Source organism: Mastacembelus armatus, chromosome 8, assembly GCF_900324485.2.
Source record: "Mastacembelus armatus chromosome 8, fMasArm1.2, whole genome shotgun sequence".
Classification (NCBI taxonomy): domain Eukaryota; kingdom Metazoa; phylum Chordata; class Actinopteri; order Synbranchiformes; family Mastacembelidae; genus Mastacembelus; species Mastacembelus armatus.
Window position 1 is genome coordinate 4,242,653 of NC_046640.1, and position 20,602 is coordinate 4,263,254.

At 40.3% G+C, this 20,602-nt stretch overlaps 1 protein-coding gene across 1 annotated transcript; it reads right to left on the reverse strand.

Annotated features, from left to right (window-relative positions):
* Positions 1-915: 915 nt before the first annotated feature.
* On the reverse strand, positions 916-20,223 carry LOC113140779 (MBT domain-containing protein 1-like). The gene is made up of 19 exons (XM_026324773.1): positions 20,099-20,223; positions 17,810-17,954; positions 17,609-17,716; positions 17,019-17,152; positions 16,511-16,622; positions 15,465-15,544; positions 14,936-15,053; positions 14,276-14,410; positions 13,887-13,975; positions 13,538-13,636; positions 13,295-13,430; positions 9,893-9,948; positions 9,060-9,164; positions 8,569-8,716; positions 8,354-8,436; positions 7,697-7,934; positions 7,461-7,532; positions 7,118-7,306; positions 916-5,356 (listed from the first exon to the last, which is right to left on the reverse strand). The coding sequence occupies exons 1-19, from the start codon at positions 20,117-20,119 to the stop codon at positions 5,250-5,252; spliced, it is 2,175 nt and encodes a 724-aa protein (XP_026180558.1). The 5' UTR covers positions 20,120-20,223; the 3' UTR covers positions 916-5,249.
* Between the last annotated feature and the right edge of the window lie 379 nt (positions 20,224-20,602).

A 20,602-nucleotide genomic window follows, 5' to 3' on the forward strand; every position in this document is an offset into this window, starting at 1 on the left:
TCTCCAAAATAAAGATTGTTTAACCTTGTTGATGTAAATCGACTACAAAGTGTCATTAGCTTGAGATATAACAGCACAGCTTTAGTGCCAAAACACTGGGTGTCTGTCACATGTTTAGTTGACATATTTTACTAATGGTTGCTTTTAGAAGGCAGAGGGGTAAATCTACACATTTCTGGCTGAATATCAGGAATGTCACACCAGTCATCTGACTCCAATTGCAATTAATGCTGGCAAAGAAAAAAGAACACAAAACAGAATCATCAGCTGAATCTTACCCTCAGCAGTTGGTCAAATGATGCTGACCCTCAGACTCGGTGGATAAGGTTTGCAGGACCAGGAGGGAAACACATCAGGCTCAGATCCAGCCTGTCTGCACATGAAGTAACACTTTCCTTCTAGAGGCCTGAATGTGGGGAGCGAAAGAGCAGAGAAGCTGAATCAGGCAGAATCAGACTGAGGACACCAGGTTACATCTGTAATACATCAAGCTGAGTTTTTATAATGTCACTTTGCTGATGATATTAACACTTACCTGTCTATTTATAGAGCTCCTGTCCTCCTGTCTGCAGGATCTGAACAAGCTCATGCATAGTGGTACATCTACTTTTGTGAGGGTCAAGCTGCTATTTTTATTATTGGGGTGAAAGGCATCTACAACAGTATGCAAAAAAAAAAAAAAAAAAAAGTTTAAATGGAAACCAAATCATTCAAAATAAAAAAATACTCAATTAATTTTCTCATTATTTTTTATTGCATAAAAAATGTAAAGTGAGTCATTTATTTTACATCTAAATGTAATAATTTCTTCACAATCATGCTGCCAACAATTGCACAAGGTATTAAAAAAAGCTTCATGTGTTAACATCAGTACATAACTTTTTTGTCCAGTATATAGATCTATATCTCTCTAGATTTTTTTTTTTTTTTTTTTTTTTGCATGTTTTCATCAGAGCTCAGTAAAATTCATGTTCACAGCACGAACATGTGGACGAAACAGACATTAACGGTACACCTCATCAGCGTGGGACACAAACCTTACTTTTTTAAAATCTGTTGGCACTTCAGCTTTATGAAAAAAATAAAATTTTCTGTCAGTTCTATTTTGCAGGTTCTGTGGACTGACATACTTAAATGTCAATATTTATAAATCAGATATGTTTGTAATAGCAAGAAAAGACAAATTTATATATGCCTGGAATCAAGTTCAAAATGAGGAGCCACAAACCTAATTCATTTTTGGAATTTTGTCTCCTTTTCAATTCTGCATCTGGTTTAATCAGCACCTGGGATTAGATATGCTGTACTCTTAAAAAAAAAAAGGTGTCATGAAAAAAACAACTCTAAAATGCCTTCACTGACAGTCTTGGCTTCTAGGCTGATGAGGACATTATTTTTGTCTTTGGGTCCCAAACTGCATTCCAAGAAAACACTATTTCATAAGTCATTTAAAAACACACAAAACCCATGAAATTATATTTCCCACTGCTGACGTGCACACAAAACATCACAAAGTGACAGTGAAAACCACTGAATTCAAGCACTCAGATTGTCAACTTATGTCACAGCATACATTAATCCTTAGACTGAACACGTTTCACCTTTAACAAACATCAATCATTTTTTCAATGTACAAAATCTATTGCCAACAGTTGTGTCCAAAATACAAGCACAACTCCTTGACCAGGGTCATAGACAGCCTGTCAAAACCATCCTATAAAAACATTATCAAATGTGGATACATCATCTGTCGATAGCACCATAATCCAAGTAAGAAAGTCTGACATTATTGGAGATTCACGTACAAAAAGATAAACATGAACAGACAACATGCACACATAAAAGTGACTGACAAGTATGAAATTTAATAAACAGCTGCTAATTTAGTGTGTAAGATGCTCTGATTGCTGCATGCTCACACAGGAGAGTTTAAAACAACATACACTCAAGTTCTTTTTGTTCTTCACTATGAGCCCTATAACACCCTTTGAACGAACAAACACCAAGAATTAGAGTGGAAGCCCATTTCCATCAGGAAAAGAAAAAACAAAGGTTAAAATAAATGACTTAAACTTACAGCTTTAGCAAACAAACAAATAAATAAATAAAAAGGCCAATGATTTTACTTACTAACCAGTTTTACAGTAAATCAAAATGAGAAGATTTAAAGTCAACATTTTGAGCTACTGGGTCAAAGTTATGACGGTATAAGAAAAATGGATTTGTTTACTTATTTATCTTGTTTTAACTCATTTTTTAAATGACTTTTTGAATGTAAAAATTGTGAGATTTCAAATCTCCTACAAAGTCAGATGCAAGATACTAGAAAGAACTGGAAAATAATTAGTTATAAATAATAGATCCAAATTATAAGGCAGTAAGTAAAAAAATAAGTTGTTTACTAAAATAGAGTTTGTTTTTTTTCAAATTTTCATTGTGACAACATTTCTCTCTTTTTCTCTTCCTGGCAGGAATGGGTCTCCAAAGGTTAGACTAGATACTTAACTAGACTAAAACATAATCTTACAAGAGAAACCAATTGGCAGTTTTCATTTTTGCATGATCAACTGAGCTGTATTATATATTTTTTTAACTTTTAGTCAATGTTTAATTATTTATTTATTATGTATTTAAATGAATATTCTTTAACACTGTATGAAATGGGCGTCATTGATACGTCTAGCAGTGCACTGGCCAGCACTTTGTCATGTTTTCTTTCAGAGGTTTGTGGCCTCTTCTCCTGTTGGGTTGTGGATAAATTTGGCCAATAAATGTAACTTCTCCTTCCATCAACTGGCACATTAGTGCTTTTTACTTCTCAGGATGTAAAAGTGTCATCACATTAGACAAACAGTAATTCATTTGTTCACAGAACGGTTTGGATTCTATTTGCAGACAACTTCATTATTTTCCAAAGGTAAGCTTACTCAGGTACTGTTTTTTTAAATGTAAAAATAAAATCACTTGTGGCATTTATAGCTACATTACTGCCTTCTGGTGGTCTCTACACACTTGGCATATTCAGATATACACAAGCTCAGATGAGACCAACACCGAACATCACAGAGAGAAAAACTTCGAATCAACATGTAGCGACTGTTATTGTCAGCAACAGAATGTGGATCCTTCTTCAGTCAGGTCCAAGCAAATACATATTTATCTTAAATCTGTAATGAAAATAAGTTTGCAGTCCTACATGTTCCCATTTTAAACTGAATATTTGTTTCAAAGTCATGTTAGCATACTGTCACACAGGAATGTAATGAGACTGCTACCATGTTAGTTTGCTCTGATATACTTTGAACTTAGCTGGGAAAATACGGCAGTAAATGAGGTATATGGTAAGTCATAACTATGAAATAACATTTTCTTTTGGTCAATGTTAAACCATTTGTAGGCAATCAATTACTTACATCAAAATATTTGCTTGTATAATAATTTTAACACATTTATTCTCTCTTTTTTGTGAACTTTTAGCTCAACAATGCAACAGAGATTTGAACAAAATGGGTAATCAAATTACATTTTAGGGTTCAATGTGTAAAATTTAGAAAAATCTATGAGCACAAATGGAATACAGTATTCATAAATACGTTGACATTGGTGTGTAATCACTGGAAAATACCTACTGTTGTATTTTCTTAATCCTAGAGCCTTTTAAACCTACATAGGAAGAGGGTCTCCTTTCACAGAGGCAGCCATGTTGTGCCGCCATGTTTCTATAGTGGCTCTAGACAGGGAAGCGTGTTTTGTTTTACACGTGATGGTCACTGTAACCTCTCTCATGTTTAAAAAATGAGGGCTTGTCTTGACTTGTGTTGTTTTTGTAAGGTAAATGTGCCCGTGAAAGGCACGTTATGAAACACAAAACATTTTTGTTGCCACCACCGTTTGATGTTTGTTGCTTCTCGCTGTCGTCAACCATGTTGTTCCACAAGATGGATTCTCTGGAGTTTGGGAATTCACAAATCTCGCAAGAATCCAGCGTCTGTGCAAGGGAACACCCTCACTACTAGATGCTGATAAATCTGTCACATTTTACACATTGCACCTTTAAATTACTTTCTTCTGTATCAGTTTTGTTAAATTATATTTTTCCATCAGTTTTTTAAAATGTGATATTTTTACAAGAATTTTCTTTTAATTAAATATATTCATAGTGTCTCTATTATATAATTTTATGACTTTTAAATGCTAAAGATCTTTTTAACCCTTATTTATACATTCTTGTGAGGTATCAGTTTGAGTGAAGACATACATCATTACTATTTTAGTTGCTGAACCACAGTTAAAGTGTTTCTTTGACATGTATTGTCTTTAGGTGAGGGAAGTCTGATTGTGTTTCTCATTAACACCCTGCTTCACATTCACACAGTGCACATTTAGCCACAGAGCTGCCCAATAAGAACACACTGGTGAGTACTGGGAATGTCGTAATGTCCATGCCCCCAAGCTAAAAAGCTGACAACAGGGGTGGGAGGGGACTTGTAGGAGAACTCACAGGCAGCCCAAACTGAGCGCACACACACGCGCGCGCACACGCGCACACACACATACACACACACACACACACACACACACACACACAGTTTGTGACTGCTAATCTCAAAATGACGTTACACAGCATCCAGTATCATTATTATTACATCAACATAACACACAAACATATCCAAACAACACAGGTCTTGGCATTGAAAAAAAAAAAATTATCATACAAAAGTTTTCACGTGTTGTCTTTTTCTATTGATCCATTTTTTCTTCTTAGAAGGATCAAAGAAAACAGGTGTCCTTCATCCTTTCATCCTCTTCTTCTTTAGTGGGACTACTTTTCCTTACAGTGCTGTGTGCTGTGATGGATATAAAATCATCATGGACAGAGTGGAGTAAAAACCAGTGACTGACAGAAATGAGGAGGGTAGGCAGGGCACGACAGTAAGGCTGGCAGCACACTCCGATACTGCAGATTACACTCCAGCTAAATTAACAACTAAAGCGTCTCATTTAGCTTATATTGCTACACTGTGTGAAGAACAGCCAGCTGAAGCTGTTGAATTTGTCTCTACCACCCTCTAACCACTGCCAACAACTTCATGTAACATGATTAACATGTGCTTTTAGTTTCTCTTTTGACGACCAAAATATGTCACAGTAAACGATTTCGTGATGGTTGAAACTCAAATTCTGCAAAAATCTAGAAAGAGATGGACGGACATGGAGATAAAAGGAGAGAGGGTACATGAGGCCTACTTCTAGTCCTGGTTGGTGAAGAACTCTCCAGAGGATCCATTGGTTTCTGCTTCAGTCCTTTTGGAAGGCAACTCTGTTCCTTCAGTGCTCTCCTCTTTACTCTGGGAACCTACAGAAACAAACAGAACATTTCAGAAGACATCACAGCAATACATCAGGTTGGAAGTACTTAAATAAACTTACCACATATTCCAAACAGTATATTCTTCAAGCTGATCCCCTGACTTGGGGACCCCATGAACCCTCTGACCCCAGGGTCGGTGCCCCATAGGTATGTTTAACAATCTATACGCAGGTTACGCTGATTAATTATATTACTAGGAATTCTAGTAGTTTATACAGTACTGACAAAAATGTGATCTGAATGTCAATAAATGAATAATATTTGGGAGAAGGAAGCATCATATAACAATGCACTGTGGCTGGAGTCTCAAACATGAAGAACTGGGCAGCACCAGGCCCAGACATGATCCACGCCTACTAGTTAAAGAAGCTAACCTCACTCCATGAGCGCCTGGCAGCTCAAGTGAACCAGCTGCTAGTGGATGGACCATGAATGGTTAACCCAAGGCAGGACAGTCCTAAAGTCCTGAAAGGTCCCCAGAAGGGAGCAGTCTCATTTAACTCTGGACAACATGGAAGCCCCGGTCAGGCATCATAGCAGATAATATGAGTAGGTACTGTACATGGCTACATGAGCGGGGCCTAGAAGGGAATTTTGTAGGAACACCAGAGGAGCTAAGCACCAGTAGCTGGTGTAGTAGATAAAGCAGTAACACCAGACACACCAATCTGTGCACCGCCTGGATTGACCACAGGGAAGCCTATGACTCAGTGCTGCACAGATGGATCCTGGAATGCTTGATACTGTACAACATCAACAAGACTTTAAGAGCCTTCATCAAGAACTCTGGGAATGAGGAAAACAAAACTAGAGGCCAACATCAAGGCAATCGCACAAGTCACTATCAAGTGTGGTATTTACCAAGGAGATGTACTGTCCCTGCTGTTCTGCATAGTCCTGAACTCCCCCAGCAAAATCATCACCAAGAGTGGTTATGGTTACCACCTTGATAATGGAGCAACCACCAACCACCTCCTATACATGGATGACATCAAGCTGTATGCCAGGAGTGAACGAGACACTGACTTACTGATCCACACCACTGTCATTGGAATGTCATTTGAATTAGATAAATGTGGTCAAATTGTAACTAGAAGTGGAAAGGTAGTCAGAACTGAGGGGATTGTACTACCAGAAGGCAACATGGCAGATTGAGGACAGCTACAAGTACCTTGGAATCATACAGGCAAATGCAAACAATGAAGAGGCTGCAAGGAGAGCAGCAGCTGCCAAATACCTTCAAAGAGTAAAGAAAGTCCTGAGAAGTCAACTGAATGGGAAGAACAAGGTCCGGGCTCTTAACACCTAAGCCTTGCCGGTCATCAGATACCCTGCTGGTATAATAACCTGGCCAAAGGAGAAGGTAGATGTCACTGATATCACGACAAGGAAAGACGAGGAAACACTAAGACGAAAGAAGGTGGCTGAGGAGTAGTGAGCGTCAGAGCTTGAGAAATACCAAGGGCTGAAAGAAGAGCTAGAAAAGATGTGGAGGGTGAAGGCAACAGTGATCCCTGTGGTAATCGGCACCCTCGGGGCTGTGACCCCCAAACTGGGAGAGTGGCTCCAACAGATTCCCAGGAACAACATCTGAGATCTCTGTCCAGAAGAGCGCAGTCCTACGAACAGCTAAGATACTGTGCAGGACCCTCAAGCTCCCAGGCCTCTGGTAGAAGACCCGAGCTTGAAGGAGACAAAAAGAACCCCCACAGGGGCGAGTGGAGAATTTTACATATACATACATACCTGCCTCTCTCTCAATATTAGGGCTGGTCTCTGGGCCAACAGAGTGTGGTTGAGCTGCTGAGGCAGGAGTGGGGGGTGATGGGTAATCAGGTGGGGTCTCGTTCTCGTCTCCTGATAGGCTCCTGGGGACACCTGTTACCACAGCGCCGGAGAGACTGACGGGTCGTTTGGCGATGGGAAGCTTCCTCTCTGAGAGAAGGAGGTAGGGCGATAAAAGATTTTTTAAATATAATTTAAGAGTGTTGGCTTCTTCAGTCGGAGCCAGGCATTTTACAGGTTGCTGTGAAAACTTCTCTGACATTTGTGTTTTTGGAGAGGGAAATACAGGAACACAAAGGCTTACTTTTCTTTTGTCCCTTGTACTGTTGGGATTTCTTTCTCTGTCTGGACACTGCTGATTGTACTTCTCTAGAACCTGAAACACACACACACACACACACACACACACACACACACACACACACACACACACAAATTCAATTTGTGCATAAGTAAAACAGGTGTTTTACTTACTTATACTTATGTTTAAGTTTACATTTCGGTAAGTGTGATAAATGAATATAAGACAATGTGTGTTACCTGCATTAACAGCAGGAGGCTGCAGCTGGTATCCGGTCAGCTGACACCAGCCAACCGGGTATAGGTCTGGTGACTCACAGTCCACCCACTGGTCATACTCGTCCTCCCAGCCATCAAAATGAATCCGCAGCAACCGGTGCACAATGCGGGTTACCGTAGCAACACAGACCAACCTGGGCTCCATGAGGTCCACAGCCTCCAGCTTCATACCAGGACGGAAACCGTGGTTAGGCACTTCCTGATGAAGGAGAGACATACTGGGTTTTATTGATAAAAATGTGGTTATGTCTTATTTTGTGGACATTTTTTTACAACATTTACACATTATAATAATCAGCCCATCTTGATTTCTAGTCTTTTTCCACCCCAGACTGCTGCACATACAGCAGTATTAAACAGGATGTTTTCAGTTTTGTTCATTTTCATCACTGATTAATCTGATCATTAATTTGTCTACAATGGCACATGGTGTCCAAGGTGATGTCTGACCAAAATATTCCATTTACAATGATATCTAAACACAGAAAAGCATTCCATACTCGCATACTCGCACTGCAAAACTGCAGCCATCAGAAATGTTAGGCAGTCTTTCTTGCTAAGGGTGTAATAAAGCTGTAAATAATGTAATTTATTGGTGTTATTAGTGTTTGGTCTCACCTTGTTGAAGAGGCCGACTGGTGCAGCCACACACTTGCTCTCCTTCAGATAGTCAAACCACCCGAAGGGAAGATTAGTATAACCTGAAAGACACAAGAGATATAAAAGAAGAAGAAGAAAATTTTGATTGATCAAGTGCTTGTCCTCTCTTTTTTCCTCCCCTTGTAAGAAATAATTTTGAAATAAATTGTCTTCTGCTGTATCCTAGGCTGTACCTCTAGGGGGGGTCAGCTCGATGCTGTTGATTTGACAGAAGCCGACAGGGAAGATGGAAGGAGATGTAGAATGATAACAGAACCAGTCTGAACCGTCAGCTGCCTCCGAACCATCAATACCAATCATCAGATACCCATCAGCCAGGACCTGGGGGAGGAGTAAGAGAAGAGAGGGTGGCAGAAAAAATAGGAAGGATCCATTAAAGAAAGATGGAGTTATCAAAGAAGGAAGGATGGCATTAGGCTGAACTAACAGGAAGAAGAACAGAGACCAGAGAAGATGAAAGAATAGAGGAGTGAAAGATGAGACAAAACGATGGAGAGAGGATAGAGGACAGGTAGAGAAAAGATGGAGGAGAGACTGAAGAATACAGAAGTAAAAAGTGCAGCAGGTATTAGGTAGTTCATAGACTCAAGTTAAACCTGGAACTCACAGCAGCTCATTTTGTCCTTCACCCTCCTCCACCACCACCCTCCACCCTGGTCCTCACCTTCCTGACTGTGGCCACACAGATGGCAGACAGGTTCAGAGGGTCAATGGCCTCCAGCTTCATCCCATCTTCAAACCATGCACCGCTTTGATCCACCTCCTTCACCTGCACACAGAGAACATTAACATGGATAAAACAAACAATCACTTACTGGTAATTAAACAAAAGCCCCAATGCCTCCAGGCTCCACCCACACAGGTGTTCTCACCTATTCTGCCTGAAATCCAGCCATATTGTCGCAGCTCCTTCCTGGAGCTGATAATATCCAAACAAACTCCATGTTTTTATGCAAATATTCTTAAAGTCTGATGAATCATTTTATAGACACTGAAAGTTCCACTAAAATTTAAAGCAACATTTTGTAGCATGTAACAAATCCACTGATGGGTCAGTGAAGTTTCAAACCTAAATGACTCTTTTCATCACAAACTTTTCAATTCTGGAACAAAACAGATAAAACATTTCCTTATTGTCATCAACAGTGAATTTTGTTGTTACTGGTAGATCGAGTTGTATTGTAAGATATCAATTATTAATACAATGTGTTAGAGTACTACTTCCTGCTGCGTTGTACTGTAGTAACATAGTCTTTTCCAACAATCCCTTTATACAGACACAGCTTGTTGTAAGTAATTGTTGTGAACAATGTTAATTTTTAAATTTTAGTGACTTTTTTTTTTTTTTTTTTTAAACCTTGGACATTTCCACTTTACCTTGTACCATTTAATTGCTGGATTAAGGATTAATCTGGTTAAACATCAATAAAAACTGGAAGAATGTAGGTCACCCCAAACATCTGACTCTTTGTCTGTGTGGATAAAGGTTATTCTCACCTTGGCAAAAAGCTGTCCAGGAGCATCCACCTGACCATCCAGCTTCTTCAACACATCTGAAAACACAGTTTCATCTTCAGTCATCACTTCATCACCACATCAGACCTGCACTGCTCATCAATCTGCTGCTGGTTGAAATTCAATTCAATTCAATTCAATTCAATTTTATTTGTATAGCGCCAAATCACAATACAAATCATCTCAAGGCACTTTACAAAAACTAAAACTAAAAACCCAACAATTCCCTTATGAGCAAGCACTTGGCGACAGTGGAGAGGAAAAAACTCCCTTTAACGGAAGAAAAAAAAAACCTCCAGCAGAACCGGGCTCAGTTTGGGCGGCCATCTGCCTCGACCGGTTGGGGTGAGTGGATAGAGCAGAGAGAAAAGAACAGCAACATTAAACAACAAATAGACACTGCAAGTTGGTGGGGCCAGTAACTGCACATCAGCGATAAACAGCTCCAGGACCAGGGACACCTGCAGAAGGTACAGAGAGAGAGAGAGAGAGAGAGAGGGAGGGAGAGAGCACAAACTAGGGGAGAGAGAGAGCACAAGGTTAGTAACATTCAATGGTGGAATATACATGAGGTGGGAGAGAAGGGGCGGGGGGCTCAGTGCACCGATGGTCCTCGGGCAGTCTAGGCCTATAGCAGCATAACTAACTAAGGGATGGTTCAGAGTTGCCTGAAGCCAGCCCTAACTATATGCTTTGTCAAAGAGGAAGGTTTTAAGTCTAGCCTTAAAAGTATAGAGAGTGTCTGCCTCCTGAACCCAGGCTGAGAGCTGGTTCCACAGGAGAGGAGCTTGATAACTAAAGGCTCTGCCTCCCATTCTGCTTTTGAGAACTCTGGGAACCACAAGTAGGCCTGCACTCTGAGAGCGAAGTGGTCTATTGGGATAATATGGTACTATGAGGTCTTTAAGGTATGAAGGAGCTTGATCATGAAGGGATTTGTATGTGAGGAGAAGGATTTTAAATTCTATTCTGTATTTTACAGGGAGCCAATGAAGAGAAGTCAATATAGGAGAAATATGATCTCTCTTGCTAGTTCCTGTCAGGACTCTGGCTGCGGCATTCTGGATTAATTGGAGGCTTTTTATTAAGATATTAGGACATCCAGATAGTAATGAGTTACAGTAATCTAGCCTTGAGGAAACAAATGCATGGACTAGTTTTTCTGCATCATTTTGAGACAGGATGTTCCTAATTTTGGAAATGTTGCGCAGGTGAAAGAATGCAGTTCTAGAAATTTGTTTTATGTGAGAGTTAAAGGACATGTCCTGGTCAAAAATAACTCCAAGGTTTAGGAAATGAGGAAATGTAGTCTTTTCTAAGCGCAGTCTGGTGATGAGCCAGTTTCCAAATTTTAAATGTTGTATAAATATATTTCTTGTAACTAGGTTTAAAATAACAGTTCTCTGTATGCAATCTGGGGACATTTTCATTTGGCAAAACACCAGCCAATCTGGCAATAGAGATGACCTGTCCGAAAAAAAAAAAAATCAAGTAAACTTCAAAGTAAAAATTCAAAAGTCAGGCGTAGATGAAAGCTCCAAATTTGCTGGGATTTAACTGAAGAAAACAATGAGACATCCACGTACAAATGACAACTAGGTAAAATAACCAGCTTTAAAACTTCACACATTTCACAGATACAGTGGGTACAGAAAGTATTCAGACCCCTTTAAACTTTTCACTCTTTGTGTCATTGCAGCCATTTGCCAAAATCCAAAAAGTTCATTTTATTTCTCATTAATGTACACTCAGCACCCCATCTTGACAGAAAAAAACAGAAATGTAGAAATTTTTGCAAATTTATTAAAAAAGAAAAACTGAAATATCACATGGTCATAAGTATTCAGACCCTTTGCAGTGACACTCATATTTAACTCACATGCTGTCCATTTCTTCTGATCCTCCTTGAGATGGTTCTGCTCCTTCATTGGAGTCCAGCTGTGTTTAATTACACTGATTGGACTTGATTAGGAAAGGCACACACCTGTCTATATAAGACCTTACAGCTCACAGTGCATGTCAGAGCAAATGAGAATCATGAGGTCGAAGGAACTGCCCAAGGAGCTCAGAGACAGACTTGTGGCAAGGCACAGATCTGGCCAAGGTTACAAAAGAATTTCTGCAGCACTCAAGGTTCCTAAGAGCACAGTGGCCTCCATAATCCTCAAATGGAAAAAGTTTGGGACGACCAGAACTCTTCCTAGACCTGGCCGTCCAGCCAAACTGAGCAATCGTGGGAGAAGAGCCTTGGTGAGAGAGGTAAAGAAGAACCCAAAGATCACTGTGGCTGAGCTCCAGAGATGCAGTAGGGAGATGGGAGAAAGTTCCACAAAGTCAACTATCACTGCAGCCCTCCACCAGTCGGGGCTTTATGGCAGAGGGGCCCGACGGAAGCCTCTCCTCAGTGCAAGACACATGAAAGCCTGCATAGAGTTTGCCAAAAAACACATAAAGGACTCCCAGACTATGAGAAATAAGATTCTCTGGTCTGATGAGACCAAGATTGAACTTTTTGGTGTTAATTCTAAGCGGTATGTGTGGAGAAAACCAGGCACTGCTCATCACCTGCCCAATACAATCCCTACAGTGAAACATGGTGGTGGGAGCATCATGTTGTGGGGGTGTTTTTCAGCTGCAGGGACAGGATGACTGGTTGCAATTGAAGGAAAGATGAATGTGGCCAAGTACAGAGATATCCTGGAAGAAAACCTCTTCCAGAGTGCTCAGGACCTCAGACTGGGCCGAAGGTTCACCTTTCAACAGGACAATGACCCTAAGCACACAGCTAAAATAACAAAGCAGTGGCTTCGGAACAACTCTGTGACCGTTCTTGACTGGCCCAGCCAGAGCCCTGACCTAAACCCAATTGAGCATCTCTGGAGAGACCTGAAAATGGCTGTCCACCAACGTTCACCATCCAACCTGACAGAACTGGAGAGGATCTGCAAGGAAGAATGGTAGAGGATCCCCAAATCCAGGTGTGAAAAACTTGTTGCATCATTCCCAAGAAGACTCATGGCTGTACTAGCTCAAAAGGGTGCTTCTACTCAATACTGAGCAAAGGGTCTGAATACTTATGACCATGTGATATTTCAGTTTTTCTTTTTAATAAATTTGCAAAAATTTCTACATTTCTGTTTTTTTCTGTCAAGATGGGGTGCTGAGTGTACATTAATGAGAAATAAAATGAACTTTTTTGATTTTGGCAAATGGCTGCAATGACACAAAGAGTGAAAAATTTAAAAGGGGTCTGAATACTTTCCATACCCACTGTATGTAAAGCTGGACATCAACAAGCCATGGCAAGATACACAGTCAGGCCTGCAGAAGTACAATGTATGGAACAAGTTGCAGATAAAGAGGGAGACTGATTAGCTGACCCACCAGATCGTTTGAAGCGATGTCCAATGGATCGAGACCAGCCGATGCTGTGGATCAGAGGGCTGTACATGTGACACCAGAAGTCATCCGTCCCGTCCTCACACTCCTCATACACCAGCCGGAGACGACCGCCTATAATCTGCAGTAAATATGCACACATTTTAAAATATCATTTACGTTACTCTGGCACCAAATGCTTCCTGCAAGATGGAGTCCTCCATGACAAAAACAGAACTAAATCTGCACCTGTTCGACCAGAGCCACCCGCGTCCTACACAGGTGAGTCTTATCCACCACCTCCACCCTCATCTGCTTCTTAAAGGGAAACTGGAGACTGTCCTGCACCTGACGGAGGAGGATGAGGTGAGGTTTAGAGGGGTAGGACGTTTTAGACAATAACCTCAGTTTTTAAAAGTGGCATAATTTTTTCAGAAAACACTTTTGGTCAGTGTAGATCTATTTTAAACCTGGTCCCCTCTACAGGGCTCTACTCATAAGCCAGTCAAAAGTATTCGGTGATAGGGTTAAAGTTAGAAATGAGTTCAGGTTAGGGTTTGGGGGCAGATGTGTTTTATGTAGGTTGTGTGAGAGAGACCTTGGAGGTGAAGTCTGGTGGCAGTGTTTTTGATCCCGTTAGTCTTTTTATCAAGAAGCTCTTCCAGTTGTTGAACCTGTGCAGGATGGCTGAAAAACAAGTACACCCAAACACAAACGTATGGCATCTCATTTATCAAGATCTGCTGGACCCTTTTTATTATGGGATATCCTCATGGTCCATTAATAGAAAAATATATCTTAAGAGAAAACTATGAATGTTAATGGATACAAAAAAAAACATAGAAAAGTAAAAGTTTAAAGCAAGACTCTTAGTATGTGAAAGAGATAACAGATAACTAAAAAGAAGGATATTTAAATCCAGTCAGATTTTCTAAAATATATTTCACTATCAAAATGAAGTGAAAAACCTCTCTCATTCTCTCTTACACTGAGGGGGGACCAAAGCTTTTCCCCCAGCAGCACACCAGCCAACCGGGTGGATGTCTGGCACACACAGATTCAACCAGAAATCCCTGGTGGAGTCGCTGTCAAAACCCTCGTAGCGCAGCAAGGCTTTAAAACCTACACAAAAACACACACACACACAAACAGTGAACTGATGAATGAATCACTGATCTGAGTGAACTCATTCTGATTTAAGGCTGGGCTCCAGTTCTGGTTTTTAACTGGGAAATGACTGCAGAAATAAAGCGATTGGTGATGAGTATTTCTGTGATAGAGTGAATTATTGCTCACTTTCATTTGCTTACGGCCGTCCAAAATGATTCACTAGTAATCTGAAGGCAGAGTTTGTGTAAACTCATGTTATCATCACACTACACTAGCCAGCACGTTTTGTGCTGCATTCTGTTAATTTTGTTTCTTTACATGCTCATGATTTCCTTAAAAACAAATGAGAATTGAACATGGAGATTTACTGTAAATATAATCTACATTTACTGCAGTGGCATATCAGACATTTGTCCTAAAGAGGTGTTTCATGAATAATATCAAGTGTGTAGACATAACTTACTCCATGTTTTGTGTATATGTATGTGTGTGTGTGTGTGTGTGTGTGTGTGTGTGTGTGTGTGTGTGTGTGTCTACCAGCCAGCTTGATGATGCCAGCAATCCAGTAAACTTTCATGGGCAGACCACTGTCAGTGTTTGGGACCTCAACTCGAATGCCTTCGCTTATGTCGCCCCATGACTTCCCCATCGGGACCTAAACAATGACAAAATTACAAAACAAACCCATTGAAATAAAACACAGATGAAAGGAATACACAGGTCAATAACTGAGGTCACAGACAGACCATATTTTATCATCACTAGTTCAAAAAGATGCATTTGTTCTAAAATGTGGACAGAAGCAGTCTGAATAGTATAATTAACTCTGTATAAAGAATCCTGTGACCAACATGTCATAAGGGAAATCAGTCGGCACAGTCACCCTACATCACCCTACCTGCCTGTGAAACAGCAGCAAAACAAAAAGAGAAACCACTGTTGAACTGAGTGGGTTGTTGCATACAGCGTCCTTACAGAGATTTAATTGAGAATTGCACAGAATTGTATGTATGTATGTATGTATATGTGAGTGTGTGTGTGTGTGTGTGTTGTGTGTGGTACCCACATGTTTGAAGCAGCTGACCGGTGCTCCCATCACATCTCCATCTCCAAGGTAACGGCCCCAATCAAACACCTCCACAGTAACTGTAGCAAACACACATTAACAGATGGACTGACCAACAGCTTCACGCTGAGAGCTGACAGTTATACACTGTCTTTATAACTCATGTCTGGACGCATCTCATCATGGTTCAAATGTGCACAGGACATGATTCAGACTTTCAGCAGTCAGTTTTCCAGCATTACTCTACTGGTCCCATACTCACAAAACACTGTGAGGCTGAAAGTTTCTCCTGAGTCAGGGCCTGTTCTTTGTACGTGGATTAACAGGTCCAAGATCAACAGGGAAAACAATGAAAACCTGGAAAAATGTTTAAGAATCAGGTAGACTTTTCTTGTTACATTGTAAACAGCACTTTTCCCTAAATGTTCTGTCGATTGTATAAAGCCAATCAAGAATGTGTATTACAATACGTCAGATGAGCTAAAGGGTCCTGCTGATCATGCAGCACTCCCTGTATTATAAATGCTGACAACATTCTCACCATAGCTTGGGAAGAATCTCCAATTTTTGTTTTACAACTAACTCCTGAATCACCAAGACCTGCACGGTCAAGCAGCTGCTGCAGAGAATGGGCCTCATCACATCAGTTCATAAAATAATACATCATTAAATACATTTTTAAAGCTCATTTCAATGTGTTGAGTTTGTAAAAAGTCAATTGGCTCACAAACAAGCCAAAATAATCCAAAAACACGGATTCTAAATGTAGAACTACCCTGTTAACTGGAAGCACTATAGTATTAATGAGCAAATATTTTACTTTGCCTCATATGTGACATCTACAGTATGTATCTACAGACACATAAAAAAAAAAAAAAGTTTAATGTTCAATATTCAATAAAATACTTTATAAAATATGAATTTCACAGTAAATTTCAGTCTCCAGAGAGTCAAGTCATGCTAAGAAAACAAGACCTGCAGCAGAAAAATGGCAGATAACATCAAATCCAGACATTCTTGGTTATATTTTTGTGCTGAGCACTCACCACTCTTTTTAATGCCGCTCTGCTGGTTGGTTTGGTGCTGAGTGTAAGAGGTCAATTTGGTCATTAGAGGCTGTTTCTGCAGAACTTTGGCCTTCTTAGTGGGAGGTTTCCCCTTTAACAAACAGACAGAGACAGGCTTGATTCCCCATAAAGACCACAAAAATCATTGCACTCATTGCATTGACTTATTAACGATGTTTGACACCTAAACAAATCAGCACCCACGTGCTGAAAACGTGAGTAATCTAACTTCTAAACCTATAACCAAAGGTTCCCTACAAGGTTTTGTTTTCATTTACAAGTTTTTGCATGGGCTCCAAATAGTTGCACTTCGCTGAGACATGTTCAGTTTCAGGTAAAGGCATTCGTGAGCAATTCAAAAATCTGTAATAAAAGACGGCCAGACAACTCAGAGAAAACTAGTCTGCCCTAAGTGGTCCATACGTAATACTGTATAGGACACAAGGCATGATGTTGTCAGCAGTAGTGTGATGTTCTGTGTTTCTACCTGCAGTCTGGCGAGGATACTGGCCTTCTTGGAGTTGGAGGAGTAACTTCTGGAGCAGGAGACACTGCAGAAACGTTTGGTTTTACTGTAGAAAGCATCTCTGACTCCCACCATACCACACATCTCACATGTTGCTGAGAAAACAGGGAAGGATGTGGAAGAGTGAAGTCACTTTTTGTATTATATACAAGCTATAGGACAGGACAGATGTCACTAAGCGCGAGAGGACAGTTTATCATCCCTGGATCGTAAGTCAAGACAATTCAATAGAACCTGCAGCTGCAAGGGCAGAAAGACTTTTACTGTGAAGGAGCAGCAGGTAGGTAGGTCTCTTGTCTGGACGCCCAAGATCTTTAGTTTCTCAAAAATGTATAAATAAAAGTGACGTAAAAGAAATTTCTGATTTAAGAGCATTTTCAATAGAATTCTTCATGTATTTGTATTAGAAATGGAAAAATTGGATTGGTTAGTTTATTTCAATTTTTATAAATGTGAAAAAGAAAGATGAACTGTTTTGATTAGTTTTTCACTTCAATAATTCAAACATCAGCATGGAGGTTTAAATATGTGATTAGCTTTGTCTTACTGACCCATGCCTGCCTTTCCATCAGGGTACGTATACACCTGTCCGTTGGTCTTGATCAGTGTAAGAGAGGAGGAGGCAGGAGTGAGTTGAGTCACACCTCCACCTCCTCCACTTCCACCTCCACCTAGTCCCCCTGCCCCTGCCCCTGCCCCTGCCGCCCCTGCTGCCGCCGCCGCCGCCGCCGCCACCACTCCTCCTCCTCCTCCTCCCCCCAACTCTTCATCCTCGCTGTCCTCAGGGCTGGAGGCTCCGCTTCCCCCACTCGATTCGGTGCTGCAGCTGCTCCGGTCCTCGTCAAAACCGTCCAGCATCCCAAAGGAGTCCCGCCGCTTCCTGGACGGTCGCTCCACCTGAGGAAGGGGGCGATACAATGAGACTGGGCCAGGAAAAGGCCTAGTTCACTTTGCCGAAGTTCATGGCCATTCTGATTCCGATGTATCTTATCTAAAGCCCGGTACATTGTTGTATCAACAAACAATAGTCTTTAGCAAAGGTGGTCAAAGATAATTTAAGATAGTAAAATATTGTAATTAATTAAAACATCAACTTTCAAGGGTAACAAATTAAATTAGCTCTAAATAAGTCAATCAAGCAATTAGGCAATGAAGAGAAAAAGTAGGGTTCAGCTGATCTAATACTTTTCTTAACTTTAAAACATGATGTCATCTTGGGCTTTAAGAAATAATAATTCTTCGCTGGTTTCTGATATTTTATAGACCAAACAATTCTTCAAAAACGTAGCTGCAGATCATTTGATAATTTAAATACTTTTAATTTGCTGCCCTAAACTAAACAAGGGCTGCCACAGATTGTAGGCAGGTGATAAGCTGAGTCTAGTGTTTTTCCCAAACACAATTTTCCCTCATGCTCTCAGAGGCCTTTAAATTCGCTGTATAAATACTCCAAATACACCATATTTTACTCAAAGCTTCACTGCCATAAAGTACTGATTGATGGAGGGCTGCTGAAATGGTTGTCCTACTCTAAGACTCACATCTTAAAAATGTTTTATGTCCTTACCCTGATCTATGTCTCAGCACAGTTTAATCACAGAGTTCTGCAGAGAGACCTCATGTCTCGGTTCAGGTCCTTTACGTGCAGTGTAAACTGTAGGACTTTCTATGCACTTTCTAAACTATGTCCAGTCTCTTCAGTTCAAGACACATCTCAACAATAAGTAATGCAAACAGGACGCATGGAGTCTCTCAACAAGGGGTCTAAATATTTTTTACATTTTGAGATATTGATTTTAATAAATGTGCAGAACTGAAAAACATGTCTGCATTTTGTCAGAATGAAAATTCACCCATTTAGAAATAAATCTACAAAATAATAAACAGCAAAAAGTAAATGGGACTGAATCAGTTTAGTCCAGCTGTAATTTAATTGTATCTCTGCTCTGTGGCTTTAAAAAACAGGGAGAGGTATTTAGCAATTGAATAAATATATCGATTGTTATTTTTTGTTAACGGATCCACCTGTATAATTAAGAAAACACATCAAACACGTGAAATTGCCTTAAACAGAACCATCAGAATCTACTGGACCTTTAGCCCAGTCTGTTCCACAAGTAACTTGAACACAGCCATCTGATTTCTATTGTGGATATTCACAGACACAGTCAGCTGTTGCATTCAGTGTTTTACATCACTGAGTTTGGAGCCAGCACCACTGCAGTGCGGTGAGAGGGAGGGAGAGAGAGGCTGACTGACAATATAAAGAGAGAGCCGATAGGCAGCACTGGCGGGAATACAAGCCACCAAATTCCCCCAGAGCTCTGTCAATTTCAACTTGCTTTAAATGTAAACAAAGACAAGCCGCCCAAGGCTCAGGGTGTTTGTGCATCAGCTCCCACCTCTATTAAATTCGGCGCATTTTAAACACACCTAGCATCACAGTCTGTTAGTGAAATTAGTTTGTATAAATGGTTCCCCGTGCTGGTCGCCGCTGTCCACTGTGGACGCTTATGGTCCAGCGGTGAATGCAGAAGGGAAATGTAGCAGAAAAAAGAGAAGCGATAAGAAAAACATATCTACCAAAATAAATGTTGTCTGAAGGAGTACACGAATGCCGAATAAAAGGCAGTATGTTAGTTAACTAAGTTAACCATTTTAAAAGTCTGTAAACAGAAATGTGCTTTTGTCAACAAGCAAGGAAAACTAATGTCGCATATTTTCTGGTGGAGTTCTGGGAGGACAGAGGAAGCAATTATAAAAGATAAGCTTTAATTTATTTGAGAATTAAATATATAAATGTATATATGCTGAATAAAAGCGTACATTTAAGCCATAATATACCCGTATACGTGTAATTTAAGTTTTATATATAATGTTATGGAAGTCATGAGAGGGTAAAAGAACCAAAATATCAATGGAGTTTTGCCCTGATTTTCTAACAGCGGTCGCTTTGAACCAGGATTTAACACCCGCTGTCACATTCACAACAAAGGAGGGAGATTCGTGCTCCCACCACAGGGACAAGCCCCAGAACTCACCAGATCTCTGGAGTTTTCCATCAGGCCAAGCCGTGGGACTATAATCTCTCTGAAATACTCAGACCCGCAGGAATATTCATTAAAAGCCAATGGCAGACATATCAACAAAATTATCGTACTTTTAATACGCATGCGCGGCGACAAAAGACGCTGACCTCTCATTGGCTGGTGTTTCTACTTCGTGTATTGAAATTTGATAAACCGGAAAGTTCCGCCAGCGACCCCTGCTGGATTTCGACGGAGAGAACCTAGCCGTGATATCTGGTCATCAATCCAGTTTTGTTACAGTGTCTGGTACTGAAAAAGGAAAGTTGGATTAACGTAAATACAACATGCTTGAATTTACGGCTCTTGCTGAGTAAAAACATCTAATAATAATAATGTTACTTTTCTAACAATTTGCACACATTTGAGCTGATCAAAGATCAAAAGATCAAGTTCAAGTGTAGGCCTACAAGTTTATCAACTGCTAAACTGTATTAATTAAACTTATTTTAGGTCAAA